Source organism: Leucoraja erinacea, chromosome 15 (assembly GCF_028641065.1).
Source record: "Leucoraja erinacea ecotype New England chromosome 15, Leri_hhj_1, whole genome shotgun sequence".
In the NCBI taxonomy this organism is placed as follows: Eukaryota; Metazoa; Chordata; class Chondrichthyes; order Rajiformes; family Rajidae; genus Leucoraja; species Leucoraja erinaceus.
Genome location: NC_073391.1, coordinates 3,608,770 through 3,627,754, shown reverse-complemented (window position 1 = coordinate 3,627,754; position 18,985 = coordinate 3,608,770). Strand labels below are relative to the sequence as shown.

At 43.1% G+C, this 18,985-nt stretch overlaps 1 protein-coding gene across 1 annotated transcript in view; it reads right to left on the bottom strand.

Annotated features, from left to right (window-relative positions):
* The window catches only part of LOC129703906 (myoferlin-like), a 329,673-nt gene that overhangs the window by 14,036 nt on the left and 296,652 nt on the right, over window positions 1–18,985 (bottom strand). Inside the window, exons 48-51 of the mRNA XM_055646609.1 lie at window positions 14,293–14,434; window positions 13,227–13,326; window positions 2,452–2,642; window positions 474–583 (exon numbers count right to left, since the gene is read on the bottom strand). Of these exons, the coding sequence (XP_055502584.1) occupies window positions 474–583; window positions 2,452–2,642; window positions 13,227–13,326; window positions 14,293–14,434 (543 nt within the window). The remainder of the gene's footprint in view (window positions 1–473; window positions 584–2,451; window positions 2,643–13,226; window positions 13,327–14,292; window positions 14,435–18,985) is intronic.

Genomic DNA, 18,985 nt, shown 5'->3' with positions numbered 1-18,985 from the left:
ATTGAATCGATGGTCAGAGTTGAAGTGGAAAGTGAAGCAGCAGGGGAATATTTATAAACCAAGTCATTAGCTACAGCATTATGAAAGTTCATGATGGTTAGAGTGGAAATTGCCAGAAATGCCTTCGCCAGTCTAAATTCAATTTAAACAAATCCCAGCACTTATTGGTTGAAATGTTCTTTTTTTTTTAAAGCAATTGAAAGAACAAACATGACTCTCAACTGCACGCACCTCAGTGGTCTCAATAGAAGACTTGAATGTAAACCGTAAGTGCATGAAATATGAGGAGATAAAAAATCTCTGCTTCTAAAGAATGGTTAAAACCCATCCATTCAGTTCAAATAGTCAGCATTCAATGTTTAAAGCACACAAAAAACGATGATTTTAAATGTGATGCCCCATATAGGCCCCTGTCCTTTCAAAATGCAAGATACAAACATACGAAAACAAATCAAGGAAAAAAAAAAGGTTACTTTGGAGGATCCAGTTTTGGGTTCATGTTGGGTTCATCTCTTGCTTTGGCAGCAGGTTTTTCGTCAGCCTCTTGTTCAGTGACAATCTCCAATGTCATTTCAACTTTACCCTGGAAAACAAAAGAAAAACTTTCAGCAAAACGTCTAATGAGAACAGACATTCACAGATAAGTGATATGGTTACCTCCGAATACAAAACTTCTAGGATTACGTCAACCTTTTAAAAACAGTGCTTCATGCAATCCTTTTCAGGCCAACAGGCCCATCTCAAAAGCCGGTATACGACCCATGAATCGGGGGTAGAGTTAGTTTGTGATTATCTATCCAAACAGTTGACCTAAAAAAAGTTTCCTTGGTATTCAAGCAAAACTTTAACAATTAAAAAGATGTCCATCATGGTTTTTCTATTGGAGTTTAAAATTCTATCAACATGTCATCATTGACTGTGACTAATGACCCTGCGTATGAAATAGCTCACTGCTTGTTGTAGCTCCTGGCTGCTGAATCATTCATCAGATAACCTTTCATATTCTTTGTGGCTTCAAATGATTGTCATTTTTCTTCAAGATAGTTCACCCAGGAGTGAAAAACGTGGTGCAGCTTAAGTGTACAATTGTTTCCATATAGGTTTGCTCATGATGTATGTGCTATAAAAACTTTGTTGCATATGCATTATTTCATAAGTCACAATTATTCCTTAATTCTACCCTGCCCGAGCTTCTTAATACTTAAGGGCAAAACTCCAGTGTTCAAGATGTTTAGCTTTAAGTTATGATCCAGGAATAAATTGCATATTTTCTTTTGTTCAAATTTCTGCGCAAACTGGCTCATGCAAAACCCCCCCCCCCCCCCCCCCCCCCAGCAAAACTATGGAAGAGCTCCAGAATGCAATTGTTTCAAATAAAAACACCATTAAAAACATTCCTTGATATATTTCAGAATTGTGACCTTATGCAGTTTGTTAATTTAGGTGGAAAGGGGGTAGCCACAAATATGGAAAAAGGTCTGGCTGATTTTTTTAATACAATTTTGTTAAATAAATCATTCAACCATTAGTCACGTCAGTGCAGAGCAGACAGATTTTCGGTAAATTATTATTTTTTAAAAAAGGTTTTAAATTCACCTCGAGGCATCCCAGCAGCAAAAATTACTGAAAGACTATTAATGGCCCATAAAGGAGTGTAATTGTTAGAAATTCCCAAGTGTTTAATTCATTCTTGGCAAGAAAGAAGGGCATGTGTACATATTCTGTCGCTCACATAATACAATATAAGCTCACACCAAAGGTTTGGACAATTCAATTGGCACTGTTGGCAAAATAGAAAGTCAGACAGCTACTGTCGGGAGAAAAGCTAAGGATCTTCAAAAATTAAATCGACTTGAATATCAAACATGTCCCCTACTTTACAGATGCCACATAACCTAGCAAGCTTCTCCAAGAGTCTTCCACTTGTAGTTTGGATTCCCAGTCTTGCAATAGTTTGCTTTAGCGTGTCCCACGGTGTGAGTTCATTCCGAGAGCTCTCCCGAGTTTTAAAAAATCGAACACGTGGTAAGCACGGAGAATGAACGTAGCGGGTACGTCGGAGCTCATGGACGTCTCTTAGCGCTAACGGCAGGTACTCGGCAATACTCGGAACGAGCGGCCATTACAGTAAATCTCCGAGTTCGAATCAGGGCAAACTTGGGAGAACTCTTGGAATTTAACTCGTACCGTGGGACAGGGGTTTAACAATTTGCCCCAGGATGCAATGATCTCTGTCAAGGTCCCAGTTCTATTAACTCCCTCGATAACCTGGTAGGACCCATTGTAATTTCAAACACTTGAAATGCCCATCTAAGTTTCTCTATTTGAGTTGAAAACAAGCCAAGTTACTGATATTCTTCGCCAAAACAAATGGTAATCACCCCAAACTTGCAAGGCGCAATATGATAACAGTGAAAATAAAATTCTATTGATGTATGGGATGATCCTTACAGCCAAAATACGTTTGTCATCTTTCTCTTGAACACATGGCCACCAACCATTTAACGACTTCTGAGAAAAAAGTGAGGTCAGTTTAGGAGCTTTAGCACCAGGATCCTTCGTATCTGGCAGCATGTCCAGGTCACATCCTTTGGCCGTTTTCGTTGGGCTTATTGTTGAGTTCAGGTCCAACTCAAGGAAACCTGCAAATTGGAGACAAGAGCATGAATAGAATTAAGTGGTGAGAATCAAACAAGAGAACTTGGCACGTATTAACAATCTGCCCCTCTCCTTGTTTTATTGGGCCGAGGTCAAACGTCAAAATTAACAACCAGAATTATCCATTATTTCCAATGTACAAATTTTGCCACTTTCATTAGATAACCAAAATGCAGCAGATTAAAGAGGCATCACAATTCTGGTGTCTTACAAACTAAAGATTCACTGGAGATTGTTGCAATGCAGCAAAAAACTATTTTGACCATTTTCACTGATAATGCACTGATCTAGGCTGTGGGCCGAGGAGCTTTATTCCAGTGTTTCGTGGCCCGTCACAGAACTACATGAAATGTTCACATATTGTGTAAAAAAATTATATAAATCACCCCTGAAACTCATCATGAACAAGACCTGCACATTATTTTATTAAATTAGAGAAAAACCGGAAACATTTCGGGTATTTTTAGTCCAATCAAAGAACGTTGAGTTGTCTGCCAGTTGGCCAATCATGCGCTTTGTTTCAGGCTAGCACATATCATGCATTTCGTTGTCTCTGTACTGTACACTGACAATGACAATTAAAATTGAATCTGAATCTGAATCTGGATATCATAGCTGAGAGGGCTTCACTGATGCCTGTTTTACTGGAGATTCCGATGAAGGTTCTTTGTCGTGGAAACTTGCAGCAGGGTAATTGAATTTTAGTGAGAAAAGCAATAAGAAGTCTGAAAAATGTGCAGCTAAGTGGATAGAAGTGGAAGAAAGTCTTGAAAGCAAAGTCCCTGCTGAGATGCTGCAACACAAAGTTGTGAAACTTTGTGAATCAACTCAAACTGAAAGGTAAGATCTAAAGTCTGAATTTATAAAAATTAATCTGTATGGACTTTAATTAATTTAATTGCACCCTTTATAATGTGAAAAAATGAGATTTGGAGGCTGTACATTCACTCATTCACTCCTTCAAGTCATTCATTCATTCACTCATTCACTCCTTCAAGTCATCATTCATTCATTCATTCATTCATTCATTCATTCATTCATTCATTCATTCACTCACACTCATTCACTCACACTCATTCACTCACACTCATTTACTCACTCAGTCATTCACTCATTCATTTATTCACTCATTCATGAAGTTGAGGGCCTAAACTATATGTATCAATAACAAGGTAAATTAAACATTTTCACTAATGCCAGCTTGTTGTAGAGTAATAAGCCTTAATCATCTAATCTCGGAGCTGCCTGCGATAACTTACCGGGAAAAGGTGCACCGATCGCGGGGCCTATGTATTTAGCATAGTGAAGCCGCGGTCTCAATTAAAAAGCGGCCGATTCGCGGATCTTCTCAGCCGGGCGGGGGGGGGTTGGGGTTTACATAGTGCCGTCCGTAGCGGCCGTTTCCAGGAAATCGGAAGAATATATCTAGCTGGAATATATATAGGTATAATAATATATCATATTATATATTATATTATATTATTATATTATTGTTATACCTATATTACTATCTGGAATATATATAGGTATAATATATAATATAATATTATTATCCCTAAATATAATATTATTATACCTACATTACTATCTGGAATATATATAGGTATAATGATATATAGTTTAATGGACTGCAACACGGAAATAGGCTGCCCATCGTGTAATATGGGCATTGGCCACTAGATGGTGCTTACTTTACTGATCTCATTTTCTAATTAGTTTAGTTAATTAATGTGCAACTTTCGGCAATGACGAGTTATGACATCCTTCTCAATTATATTTTATCTAAATCTGTGGAAAATGTCATGTAGTTTGGTGACTTGGGTCATGAAAACTGATTTCTAGACACATTTTTGATGCTCGGCCCACAGCCCAATCTAGTTCTCATACACATATGCTTATTCTTCATTCAATGGCTCAACAGCAACATTGTATGTTGGTGGTGTCTGGTTGTTGCCAGTATCTGTTCCATAACTTTGTTATTTTTGCAGATAATGACACTAGGATAATGAAAATCACACTGAACTGTGACTCAACATTTTGAAGTTTCAATAGCCGAGCAGCTCCTGTGCCTCCCTGATCAGGTCTGGCAGCAGAACAATGTCATCAGCGAAGTTGAGGTCTGACAAGTTGACTGGCCCGTTTCTTCTCGAACGCCTTGGGGTGATTGTGAAGCCGAGGGCCTCATGTTCCTTGAGTGCCTGCCTCATGGAATAATCAAGGACAATGACGAGGAGAAAGGGTGTCTCCCTGTAAGACCCCCGTGAGGATCTCGACCACTTTGCTCTCGCCAGCCGGGGTGTTCTGCCCAAGGGCATATACTCAATGGCTCTCAGGAGACGAGGAGGGATACCGTAAGCCTTCAAAATCCTCATCATTTTGCATCAATGAATTGAGTCAAACGCCTTCTTGAAGTCAATGAAGGTTAGGATGGCCGTCAGGTTGTTATTCTTCACCTCCTCAATAGACACAGAGATACAATATATAATGAATAAATTAACAACCCCAATACTGCAAAAAAAAAACTGATGTCAGTGCAACCAAAGACAGTCCATAGGTAACTGTGTTACAGCATTCAAGAACTTGATGATTGTTGGGAAGAAACTATTCTTGAAACTGGTAGTTTTCAGACTTCTCTGCCTTCTTCCCAATGGTTGGAATAAAATGAGAGAGTCGCCAGGATGGGGTGGATACTTGATGATGCTGGCTACTATTTTGAGGCAGTGTCTCCCATAGATTACTTCGATCGTGGGGAGGTCCATACCCACTATGGACTGGGCAATGATCACCACTCTTTGAAATCTCCTTTGCTCCTTTGAATATCTACCTTCTAAGGTAGCAGAGGCATTGACGGGCTTTCCTTATGATTGCATCAATGTGCTGGATCCAGGACAGATCTTCAGAAATATGCTTGCCCGCAAAAATTAAAGTTATTTAGTTCGAGTTATAAAATTAAACTCTCCCAGTACACTACAAACTCTCCGAGTTGACTGTGCCTGAACCCCCCTGTCGATGGATCACCAACTTCCTGACAGATAGGAAGCAGCATGTGAGGCTGGGAAAGCACATCTCGGACATCTCATAGGAACACCACAATGCCACACTCTGCTGCGTACTCTCCCCTCTCCTGCATACTCTCCTACTCTCTCTACACCAGCGACTGCACCTCCACAGACTCCTCTGTCAAGCTTCTCAAGTTTGCGGACGACACAACCCTGATTGGACTGATCCAGGATGGGGAGGAATGTGCCTACAGACAGGAAATGTCACAGCTGGCGTCCTGGTGCCATCACAACAACCTAGAGCTCAATGCTCTTAAGACAGTGGAATTGATTGTAGACTTTAGGAGAGCTCCCCCTCCCTTCCCCCCACTCACCATCAACAACACCACAGTCACATCTGTGGAGTCATTTAAGTTCCTTGGAACCATCATCTCCAAGGACCTTAAATGGGGGGCCACCATCGACTCCACAGTCAAAAAGGCCCAACAGAGGATGTACTTCCGGCGGCAGCTGAGGAAGCACAATCTGCCACAGGCAATGATGGTCCAATTTCTACACGGCCATCGTAGAGTCTGTCCTCACCTTCTCCATCATGGTCTGGTTTGGCTCAGCCACCAAGCACCACATCCAGAGGCGGCAGCAAATTGTTCGATCAGCAGAGAAGGTTATTGGCTGCAACCTTCCCTCCATTGATGAACTGTACACTGCAAGGGCCAGGAAGTGAGCGGGTAAGATCATCTCTGACCCCTCTCACCCTGGCCACAAACTCTTTGAATCACTTCCCTCTGGAAGGCGACTCCGGACTGTCAAAGCTGCCACATCCAGACATAAAAACAGCTTTTTTTCCATGAGCAGTAGCTCTACTCAATAACCAAAAATCTGTAGCCTAGTTTTGCTCCGGTATTTTATTTCATTATTCATATGTTTAAATTATAATGTTTTATTCTTAATTGTTTACTGTATATCGTGTTGTTAGTTGTGAGCAAAGCACCAAGGCATATTCCTTGTATGTATACATACTTGGCTAATACAATTTATTCAATTCAATTTTTTTTTGTAGTTCTAGTAAGTCCTGTGTTTTGTTTGTGGGAGAAATAGACTTTTTAATGTGGGGAGAAGGAGGTAACTATATCTCTAGGTCCCTACCTGGTCGGTGAGGCAGCTTTTTCTCCGGGCTGCCCCGTCGACCCGTCCTCGTGGCCTACCAACAGGTGTGGAGCGCCGTTTCCTGGCGGGGACCGCCCAGCACCTCGGCTTCGGTGGCGGCACAGCGCTGGAGCGCTTTCGCGGAGCGGAGCGGGCGATGCCTTGCCTGGGTCGCCGCGCTGGATCGATGCACTGGAGCTCCGGTGAGCTGTGACCGCCGAGATCAACACCTCCGGGCTGCGGGTCTGCGGAGCGGAGCGGGCGGCGCCGACTTCAACATCGGGAGCCTGGGAGCTCCAACCCGGCGCGGCCTTGTCGGCTTCGGAAGCCGCGGTCTCCGGTAAGGAAGCGGCCGTTCCAGGTGGCCCAGCCACTGGGAGGACTCTCCCGACGCCGGGGCAACACCACCCGGCCAGAACGGCCAGGAACATCGGGCCTCCATAGAGGCAATAGCGGAGGCCTCAATAGGCCTGACTTTAGGAGAACTGGGGATGGGGACTGGACATTGTGCCTTCCCCCACAGTGGTAACCATTGTGGGGGGATGATTTTTGTGTGTAAGTGATTATTTTAGTTTGTGTCCAAGATGGCTGTCGGAGGGAGAGTGTACGCTGGCGCGGTTTAGCTGCCGCTGCTCTCTCTTCACATTGTGTTTTTGATTTTTGTGTCTTTGGATCGAATTCTGTCTTTAATTTGTGTATTGGTGATGTCTTTATTATTTATTTTACTCCGATTATATGTTTTTTACTCTTGTTAAATTCTGTAAGGTGTCCTTGAGACTTTTGGAAGGCGCCCACAAATAAAATTTATTATTATTATTATTATTAATTCAATTCAATTCCCCTACAAACCCATCGATGAGGACAAGTTTGTGGATGCTTGGCTTTCCCCTTCCAAAGTCAACAGTCAGCTACTTGGTCATGCTGACATGAAGAACAAGGTTGTGGTTCTGGCACAATTCAATCAAAGTTTCCATCTCCCTTCTCTACCCTTATTCATCTGCCATTCATCCAACAGCAGTTGTGCCACTGGCAAGTTTAAAAATGGAGTTGGAATTGTGTCTGGCTACACAGTGGTGGGTATAGAGCGAGTAGAGCAGGGGATAGAGCACACATCCCTGAGGTGCTCCTGTGTTGATGGCTATTGAATAGGAAATGCGGTTGCCAATTCTTACTGATTGCAGTCTGCCAATGAGGAAGTTGAAGTTCCAGTTGCATCGAGATGTGCATAGACACAGTTCCCAGGGTTTGGTGGTGTTGAATGCTGAACAGTAGTCGATGAACAGCCTGACGTACGTGACCTATTGTCCAAGGGGGGCCAGTAGTTTTGTGAAGAGCTGTTCCCAAACCATTCTGCGATGCCATTCAACAGTGTGCTTTCTGTGATGCATCTGTAAAAACTTGTAACGGTTGGTGGAAACATGCTGAATTTCCTGTCTCCTGAGAAAGTTGAGGCGTTGGTGTGCTTTTTTGTTTCAAAGTGGCAGGTCCACGACAGATTGTTGGTGATATTTACAACTAGAAACTTGGTTGTCTCAGCCATTTCTACTTCGGTATCATTGATGCCGATTGGGGCATATATTCCTCTATGTCTTTGATAACTAGCTCCTTTGTCTTGCTGATATTGAGGGAAATGTTTTCCTGACACCATGTTACTAATTTTCATGCTGATATTATTCCTGTAGCAACATTTTACTGTACTAATTTTTCGATATATCGGTGCTTCTGGTTCTGCTGAATTAACTGGCCACCACAGGATGCTGCCCACATGACGAATTGTTCATGCTGAAGAAATGTTTATATCAGGCAACTGAACCATCCTACCACAACTAGAGAGCAGTCCTGAACTACTATCTACCTCATTGGCGACCCTCGGTCTATCTTTGATCAGACCTTACTAGTTTTACCTTGCACTAAACGTTATTCCCTTATCATGTATCTGTACACTATAAGTGGTTTGATTGTAATCATATATTGTGACTGCTTAGCACGCAACAAAAGCTTTTCACTGTACCTCGGTACATGCGATAACAAACTAAAACTGAAACAAAGTTACAATCAAGCATTTCAATGTTGGAGGACAATTCCATGAGCCAACCTACCAGGGATTTATTATTAATGAGCAAACAAGAAGTTTGCTTCAGACTAGTCTTCAAAATGGCAAACCAAATCAGCGTTTATATTTGTTGCTGCCCACATTTTATTTGGATGCAGCATAGAACAATTATCAATACTTTACATGCCGGCAAAAACATTGACCTAGAAGGTGCGGTTGACCTTCTAAAAGGATATGAAATATTCAGAACTTTATTCAAGATGATTTTGCTTTACAGAACACGTCACGGGCTGCCTAAAGGCACCAGCTCCTGCCTAAAGGCACCAGCTCCTGCCTAAAGGCACCAGCTCCTGCCTTAAGGCGCCAGAGACCCAGGTTCAATCTTGACTATGAGTGCTGTCTGTGTGGAGTTTGTACGTTCTCTGCGTGACTTGCGTGAGTTTTCTCCGAGATCTTTGGTTTCCTCCCACGCTCCAAAGTCGTTTAGGTTTGTAGGTTAATTGGCTTGGTATAAATGTAAATTGTCCCTAGTGTGTGTAGGATACTGTAAGTGTGCAGCGATTGCTGGTCTGTGCGGACCTAATGGGCCCAATGCCCCTGTCCCACTTAGGAAACCTGAACGGAAACCTCTGGAGACTTTGCACCCCACCCAAGGTTTCCGTGCGGTTGCCGGAGGTTGCAGGCAGGGAGACTGACAAAAACCTCCGGGAACCGCACGGAAACCTTGGGTGGGGCGCAAAGTCTCCAGAGGTTTCCGTTCAGGTTTCCTAAATGGGACAGGGGCATAAGGGCCTGTTTCCACGCTGTATCACTAAACAGGTAAAAAGTTAGTTCAGTTTGGGGTAATGTGGATATGAGGAGTTGACTTATTTGTATTCTTCAATTATGTTTGTGGCAAATATGTCAAAGGCTTATAAGAGATTTGTTTTTAAATTGGAAGACAACTGTATGAGATGCAATTTAGTATCTACCATGAATGGGTTACGGCAAAGCTCAAAATCACATTTTCAATCAATAGAGCCACTGTTCAAATCACATTCACATTCAATAGAAGCACTGTTGTTGGAATCCAAGTTTGATCTATGCTGGGAACAGAAGGATGATGACAATGGCCTCATTGCAGACTGCTCTCGTAGCAATCGTGGCTGATCCTTTCACCTCAAAATCAAATTATCCCCTTCACTTTTACTCATTGATGCGCTGTGCTTAAAAAAAATCTGCCACCTTCTTAAACATACTGAGCAACTTGGGTCTCCACAGCTTTCTGCTGCATGGAATTCCACAGGTTCACCACCCTCTGAGCGACAAATCTTTCATCTCTACCCTGAAGTTCACCCCGTAACCCGAGGCTTTGAACCTGGATCTAGACAGTTTTATCTTTTCTCCCTCCACCCTGCCAGAGGAAACATCCTCCCTGTATCCAGCCTGTTAAGTCCCCTCAGTATTGTGCTTGCTTCAATGAAATCTCCTCCCATTCTTCTAAACTAGTAAATAAAGTGCCACTCTCAGGGTGATTTATCTTGCTCGTGGGTTTTTGCTAAATATTCTTTGCCCAGTTAGGGCCCAAATTCAGACCCATTAATTACAAAAGATAACATTCCTCAAGAAAGGGAGATGGAAGTGATGCCTCTTCAGGGATTCAATTGGATGCAAAATAACAAGTTTGACCTCGGAGTTTGGAGCAGTATCAATCCTTTGACGAGCCAGTTTGACTCACCAATGGAATTCGGAGAGGTCTCCACGCCAGCAATAAGGAGAACTCTTTCTGCTTGGCTTCAGTCTTCGGCAATAGATCTCGTATCATAATGCTCATGGACAATATGAGGTCTGGAGATCAGTGGTCGCTTCATCTTAATACTTAATTAAGTCTATTCCTTTCCGACCACATTTAACCTATCCTCTGGGGAAATAGTCTAAATATGCACATCCCAAGGCCAATTGAAAGATACAGTTGCCAAAGCAAGCCTCTCTAGTTTGGCAGATGATTGAAATTCCCCACTCCTTGACCCCGAGGGGACATATTACATTGAAGATTAGAAGCTAATAGGAAATGACAAGCCTATGTTAAAAGGGAAAGCCACATCTGCTAAATCTCAAGTAATTCCCTCCAATATCAGCGATAGAAAAAAATTGCAGGACATGCATAGGTCAGGCAGCATCTGTGGAGACAGTAACAGAGTATTTTGGATCAACGATCCATGTCATCTGAACTGGATCTTAATAAAATAGAGTCTTTAAACTGCAGAAAAAATTAGCATGAGGTCTTTGAGAACCACAGCACTAGATTAGCAACAGGAGAGACGTTGATTTCTAGTAGGACTTTTAACCCTAAAAATGTGATCTGCTATTTGATTGTATCTTTAGTCTTAGAATTAAGTGGCTCAGTGTTTCATCAAAATTGAAAATCTCATTTCATTAAAAGCCAAGGGGAGTAAATTGTGATATTTTATGCTACAGCAAAAAATATACTCCATCCGAGGCAGTCTCGAATACTGCACATATGTTGATCATAAATCAGAACACCATCAGTTATGTTACATAAGAAATTTATTTTTTGGCTGGAAATATCAATTCACCATTATAGAAACATAGAAACATAGAAATTAGGTGCAGGAGTAGGCCATTCGGCCCTTCGAGCCTGCAGCGCCATTCAATATGATCATGGCTGATCATCCAACTCAGTATCCCGTACCTGCCTTCTCTCCATACCCCCTGATCCCCTTAGCCACAAGGGCCACATCTAACTCCCTCTTAAATATAGCCAATGAACTGGCCTCAACTACCCTCTGTGGCAGAGAGTTCCAGAGATTCACCACTCTCTGTGTGAAAAAAGTTCTTCTCATCTCGGTTTTAAAGGATTTCCCCCTGATCCTTAAGCTGTGACCCCTTGTCCTGGACTTCCCCAACATCGGGAGCAATCTTCCTGCATCTAGCCTGTCCAACCCCTTAAGAATTTTGTAAGTTTCTATAAGATCCCCTCTCAATCTCCTAAATTCTAGAGAGTATAAACCAAGTCTATCCAGTCTTTCTTCATAAGACAGTCCTATGCATTTATGCATTACAGTCAGCGAGAGTCCAACTATTAGTAGTATTTCCTTTCCCTAATCCTATCCAACCAGTTCAGATGTCAGAGGTCTATCCAGAGTTGCCGCCTGACCCGCTGAGTTACACACATTTCTGGAATACATGCAATCTGCTAACTCAAATGGAGACTTCATCTTTCAATACATACTTCAGGCAAAGTATTAAAGCATTTAACTGTGAACAAGTAAACTTTCCATCTTATAATTACTTGGTAAGAAGTAAAAGGAATACCCATACAAACCATAACACGTTTTTTTATGAGCACCATTTGCGCGCACATGGTTGATGTCAAAGCAGTTGGCACGCATTATTACACAAGAAAGTGTCATAAAGATTTTTCTGAATTTGTCCAATCGAGTACAAAATAATAGGCAAAAAACAGATTATTCAAATTAATTTAGAACATGCTTGCATTAAGCAATACGACTTAATTTGCTGGTGGAATTGAACCAATTTGGCACAGTAAACAACCTGGAACTTGCATTAGTCTGTGGTCCTCCCCTGAGAACTGCTCATTCCAATCATTTTGACCACAGTCTGCGTGCCTGCTGCAACACTCCAGTTTTTGTTTTCTTGGTCATGCCTGACTTACTCTATTCTTGGCCCATCCTGACCATTTTCTACCTTCCAACTCTCTTGGATTCGACAAGATATGAAGCAAGCAATCTATTTTTATTCAATTGTATGGGAAGGAACTGCAGATTCTGGTTTACACCGAAGAGAGACACAAGATGCTGGAGTAACTCAGCGGGGCAGGCGGCATCGCTAGATAGAAGGACTAGGTGACGTTTTGGGTTAGAGAAGAAAGGTTTCGACCCGAAACGTCACCCATTCCTTCTATCCAGAGATGCTGCCTGACCCGCTGAGTTACTCCAGCATTTTGTATCTATTTTTTTTAATTGACTGTTGACACTCTGCTACATGCACTGCTGCATTTAAGAAAACTAAATATTGGCCTTCGTGGGCCATATAAATGGAATATTAAGGGAGATGTTTCAGGAATATTGAACAAATTGCATGGCTGTTAAAGATTGCTTTGGACACCTTCCAGTCATTTCTACACCATTCAACTTCCAAAAAGAGACTGGGGTTAACAGCAGGCCAGAACTCAAACAATGATCGTGGTAGGATTACATTATTTAGAACAAAACACAACCAGCAATTCATTGCTGCACCTTAATAGAAAATATTTTGACAGTACATGTGCTGTCAGATTACAGCAGCATCCATATCATCACTTCAGTTTAGCCAGAGTAAGTTAAGCAGTAAAAGATAAACTTCCATACCCAAATAGTCGTCCATGGTAAATTTATCATTGTCCCAGATTTGAATGAATAGTTTAGGAGGTGTCCTGAACTCTGTTTTGTCAAGACTCCAAAAGTTTTCCTGGAACAGAAAAAGCAAGCCAATATGGATGACCCATTTCACATTAATCTTCTGCCTTTCACCTTTTACATGAAGCCATCTGTGTGATGGCTTATGTGTTGTGAAAGGGTAAAGAGAATCAGATTTGGTTGCAGATGTCAAGCTTTGCTAACGTCTTGCTGGTTTATCAAAATACTCTCCTAAAGCATGCGACTTAATTCTGTCATGTGTGCTAGTGCTTTTCCACATTCATAAATGCTGCAGTAAAATGATTTGGTTCTCTTTTCCTTTTACAAATATGGCATGCACACCGTAAATCTAAACACCTGGTTGAAGCACATACAACCAGCTGTACAGTGTCAAATTAGAGGGAGCAGGGAAGATAGCTGACATGAACACAAAAGTGGAAGGCTGCAAGGTTACTCTAATGATGCATTTTTTTGGATCCAAAGAAAAAGAGAGGTCAGTTAGATACGACCCTTGCTAGCCTCAACCATTTCTTCACGCAGTCCGTATTCCCACAGAATACTGCATAAATAACTGCTCACAGCAAGGGTTGCACTCGCATGGCTGTTAGCATGAATAGAAAGAATGCACACTTACAAACAAGAGGAAATGGTGCAGAGCGGAGGACAATGGACCTCCCTATGGGAACTTCTGTTCCATAAGGAGCACTGGTTACAAACCAACGTAACTGCCCTGTGGGGATAGCAGCACTTAGCAATTATTACACTTGAACCTGAACATTCCAGAGAATGCTCAGTCAAGTCCACGGGTTTGACTCTGTCCTCTTTTGAGCAGTGTTGACAAAGTTAAAAACTTTTGCCGCAAGTCAGACTGTCAGCCGGCCCAAATTTTCAGCTCCATGACAAAATGTTGTTAAGTGTTTTGCACGATAATGTCGAAAAGAGTGCGTCTAAAATTCTTCAGGCTGCTATCTTTGCCCTTTCAGTGACTTTACAGAAGATGTGATATTCAGAAACTCACCTTCTTGGCTACGACACAAAGCTGCTCGGATGGGAGGTATTCAAATGGGAAAATAAATCTCCAATTGAAGTTTCCTTCTCCTCCTAGAGACCTGTAGTGCACATCTGTCTTCTGCTTTTCATCTTCAAGCCCACCGATCCAGCTAAAAAAAAAATTCCAAAAGTAAGTCGAGAAAATACAATCAGGCACTATAAATTCTAAGTCAAATAAAAACATCATCCATAAACTATATATGCCAAGTAGTAATGATTCTGGCAGAGGATGTTTGGAACAATGCATAACTGGCAAAGTCAGACTTCCCATGTAACCTCCCACTTAGATCCCAAAAATTGTAAATGCAGATGATCTTGAGAAACTAGGATGCAATAGAACAAAGGCCGGTGCGGATCAAAAGCACAGCATGGCCCCAGCTTATGACAGTGTTCTGTCCCTGCGAACAGTTCTTAACCTGAACTGGAGATTTACACAAAATGCTGGATTAACTCAGCGGGTCAGGCAGCATCGCTGGAGAGGAGGAATGGGTGACGTTTTTCGGGTCGAGACCCTTCTTCAGACTGAGAGTCAGGGGAAAGGAAAACGAGGTGAAAAGGGAAAGGGAAGGCGAGCCTGAACTGTTTGCAAGTCAAAAAAGGAACCAAGACAGTGTGTGGAAGAGGATGAGAGAAACAGCTGTGAGAGGAGAGCGTGCATGTGTGGGAAGAGTGGCTGGCAGCTATCCACATTGACTCTGGGGGAGTAAGCCTGCTCAGTGTTCCCAGCTCAACCAAATAGTGGAGGCCAGTTCTCCGGATGCTTTCAGGAGAGAGTTAGATAGAGCTCTCATAGATAGCAGAGTCAGGGGATATGGTGGGATGGCCGGAACGGGATACTGATTGTGGATGATCAGCCATGATCACATTGAATGGCGGTGCTGGCCCAAAGGGCCGCATGGCCTACTCCTGCACCTATTGTCTATAAACCAGTTGTTGTGGTAGGGGGAGGGTGGGAGACAATATGATGGAAGTGCCTGAACCCTTGTAGCAGCTGGCAAATTCATCCCCATCCTTCCTGCTGGCTCATAAGTACAGGGTGTCCATAAGTCAGGCATTCATAACCCTGAACAAGAGACTAGGTCTGGTTTGAACAGAGTATCTCTAGGTGCGTTGGGATATCTCTGGGCTCATTCCCTCCCACTTGCCCCAGTCCCCCCTCCCCCACGTTTAAACCATTCAGAGCAATAAATAGCAGAAATCAGCAAGAGGGCACATTGAAGCTCCAACAACAGGAACCAGAGTAGCTCCTTCACAGAAAATCATTGACATTGCAATATTCAGCAGGCTAACAAAATGCATTTCTGCTGACAGTTTCGCTCGGGTTTAACGGTCTCACGTGCCTTTAATGTACAGCAAAAATGAAAATTAAGATGAAGAATATTGGTCCAGATGACGTTTTATGGGCCGTGGCTGTTTAACAAACTGCTGCCAATCCACTTCCCAGTGTCTTTCAGATCTTCAGTTTTTGCATCTGTTCACGGCAGCAGAGGTACACAACATGTCAGAGGTCAAGTGCCGACACATCCGCCCTTTCATCTGCTGCTAAACTCATCACAAATTGGCAGTCACTCCGACACACAAGTGGCGATTCCATTCATTTGAACAGGGGGTCTCCACTTTTGTTAATATGAAGCTTCTTGTTCACTTTATTTTCACTGCACTCCAAATCTACTGTTGTTGCATCCCCCGCCCCCCCCCCCCAAAAAAACCCCTTTTGTTTTTAAATATTATCTCTGACAGCATTTTGACAGCACTAAGCTGTGTATGTCGTGCTGAGAGTAGTGCTTCTGCTTCTGCCACCCAAGCCCTGGTTGCTACTCACAGAGTGCTTTAGTTTAGTTTATTTTATTTATTATCACGTGTACCGAGGTACGGTGAAAAGCTTTTGTCGTGTACGAACCAGTCAGCGGAAATACAACACATGATTACAATCGAGCCATTCACAGTGTACAGATACATGAAAAGGGAATATCGTTTCATGCAAGATAAAATAAGTAAAGTCCGATCAAAAATAGCCCGAAGGCCTCCAATGAGGTAGATAGTAGCTCAGGACTGTTTTCTAATTGTTGGTAGGATGATTCAGTTGCCTGATAACAGCCGGGAAGAAACTGTCCCTGAATCTGGAGGTGTGCGTTTTCACACTTCTATAATTTTTGCCTGATGGGAGAGGGGAGAAGAGGGAGTGGCCAGGGTGTGACTCGTCCTTGATTATGCTGCTGGCCTTGCCGAGGCAGCGTGAGGTGTAGATGGAGTCAGTGGAAGGGAGGTTGGTTTGTGTGATGGTTTGGGCTGCGTCCACAATTCTCTGCTATTTCTTGCGGTGTTTTTCTCACAGAGTTGTGAGTCTGTGGAATTCTCTGCCTCAGAGGGCGGTGGAGGCCGGTTCTCTAGATGCTTTCAAGAGAGAGCTGGGTAGGGCTCTTAAAGATATCGGAGTCAGGGGATATGGGGAGAAGGCAGGAACGGGGTACTGATTGGGGATGATCAGCCATGATCACATTGAATGGCGGTGCTGGCTCGAAGGGCCGAATGGCCTCCTCCTGCACCTATTGTCTATTGTCTATTGTTGGATGGGGCTGTTCCCAAACCATGCCGCGATGCATCCAGGAGGCTGCAACATGGCCTGTCCTGCTGGCAAGGCAGGCAAGTGTGTTGAAGGAATTACCACAGGAGCTGAGCGCAGGCGGCATGCATAGGATGAAGGGCGAGAGGGCCTCATAAACATGTTAAAACCAAGATGCTGGCTCAGTTATGCAAACAGCAGAGTGGCACAGATCAATCACTGTATCCGTTCTCTAAAAATTACTGGCAAATTTCATGTTAATATTGGTATGCATTGTAAATATGTGCCTCTATCTTAGAATGCCAAGTTTCGGTGCAAGTCGCCACTAATCCGGTATACTTTGTACACATTTAGCAACTTTACCAAATGATTAAAGGGTAATGTGCTTCTAAAATGCATGGTTGCCTGAGAGACAGAAAAGGGCTGAATGTAGTCAATGTGGAGAGAATATGAAGGGACCAGGATGTAATGAGACACATGCTGATAGACAAACCAGTGACACACGCAGACAAGCTTGAAGCACGCGTAAGAATAACATCAAAACCAGCGGGCACACTCACCCAATGGGCACAACTATCTCAAAGAGATAAACTGCAACAGCTCAGTACAGATCCGCTACTGGTTTAAACAATGTTCTGCTCCCCAGAACTGTTCATAACCCGAATGCTTCACAAGTCAGAAATGAACCAATGCCGTGGGGGAAGGCCCCAGAACCAGGGGTGGCACAGCGGGAGAACTGCTGCCTTACAGCGCCAGAGACCCACGTTCAACCCTCACTATGGGTGCGGTCGGAAAGGAATTTGTACGTTCTTCTTGTGACCATGTGGGTTTTCTCCGGGTGCTCCGGTTTCCTCCCACACTCCAAAGACGTACAGGTTTGTAGGTTAATTGGCTTCTGTAATGTGTAAATTGTCCCTAGTGTGTAGCATGTGCTAGTGTACGGGGTGGTCGCTGGTCGGCTTGGACTCAGATGGGCCGAAGGGCCTGTTACTGAGCTGTACCTTTAAAGTCTACAGAAACAGCTGTTGCCGGAAAGTGAGCAGGCAGGGCAAGAGTGGCCACTGACTCAGTGAGCGAGCGAGCCGCTGAGAGAACTCAATGCTCCCAGCCCTACTTGGTGTTTGGCAGGTGTGACACAAGGAATCATATGGTGGCAGTACAAGAAGCCCCATTCCCATCTGGCAGGAGATGCCAGCAACCCCATTCACTGGTCTCCCAAACACTCACTCCTATGTATCCATATGTCAGCCGTTTATTACCTGGGGAGTACCTTCCCTTTATGTCCAAACCTCCTCAAACAGATCTACTGTTATAAATAAAAAACGGGGTGCTGATTAAGATAATGCCCTTTCAGATAACTGTTGTAACCCTACAGGAACTGAGTTGATTTTAAATCCAGAACCTGGAAGCTTTGTATTTATACTAGGCAAGACTTACTATCTAACGCAAGGCAAAAATCAGACACGTCACATCCTCACCACTATGTAAGCTTTCTCCCCCCCCCCCCGCTGCAATCAGTCTGAAGAAGAGTCACGACCCAAAGCATCGTCTGTGTATTCTCTCCACAGATGCTGCCTGACCCACTGAATTCTTCCAGCACTTTGCTTTCCCCCCAAGGTCCCTGCATCCGCAGTCTCTAGTGTTATCAAGTTATCAATGTCTGTTTTGAAATGTTTTGCTGAACTCGTAAAAACAGTTCTGAGGAGGGCACATTTTCCAGATTTCAGGTGTATTTTGCATCAAATGTTTCCTTACATCATCCTGTTTTTAACCCAGCCACAAACTTTAGGGTTATGCCCTCTTGTCCTGGACTCTCAAAACAGAGGAAATAGTTGCTCCATCAAATCCTTTAATCATCTTAAAAACACCTCAATTAGATCACTCCCTAAGTCAAAGGAACACAAGCAGTCTTTGTAATTGGTTCTCAATCTAATCCTTTTAGTCCCGGTAATGTTACTCGGATACCGAAAATGTGCGCAGACAGCAGTATTGATGTTTCATTGAATTAAATACACAAAAATAGTCAGCTTCGAGCAAAGCTAATTTCACAGAATTTCACCATTGTATATACGGGGAGCGCAGCATGCAAAAACATAAT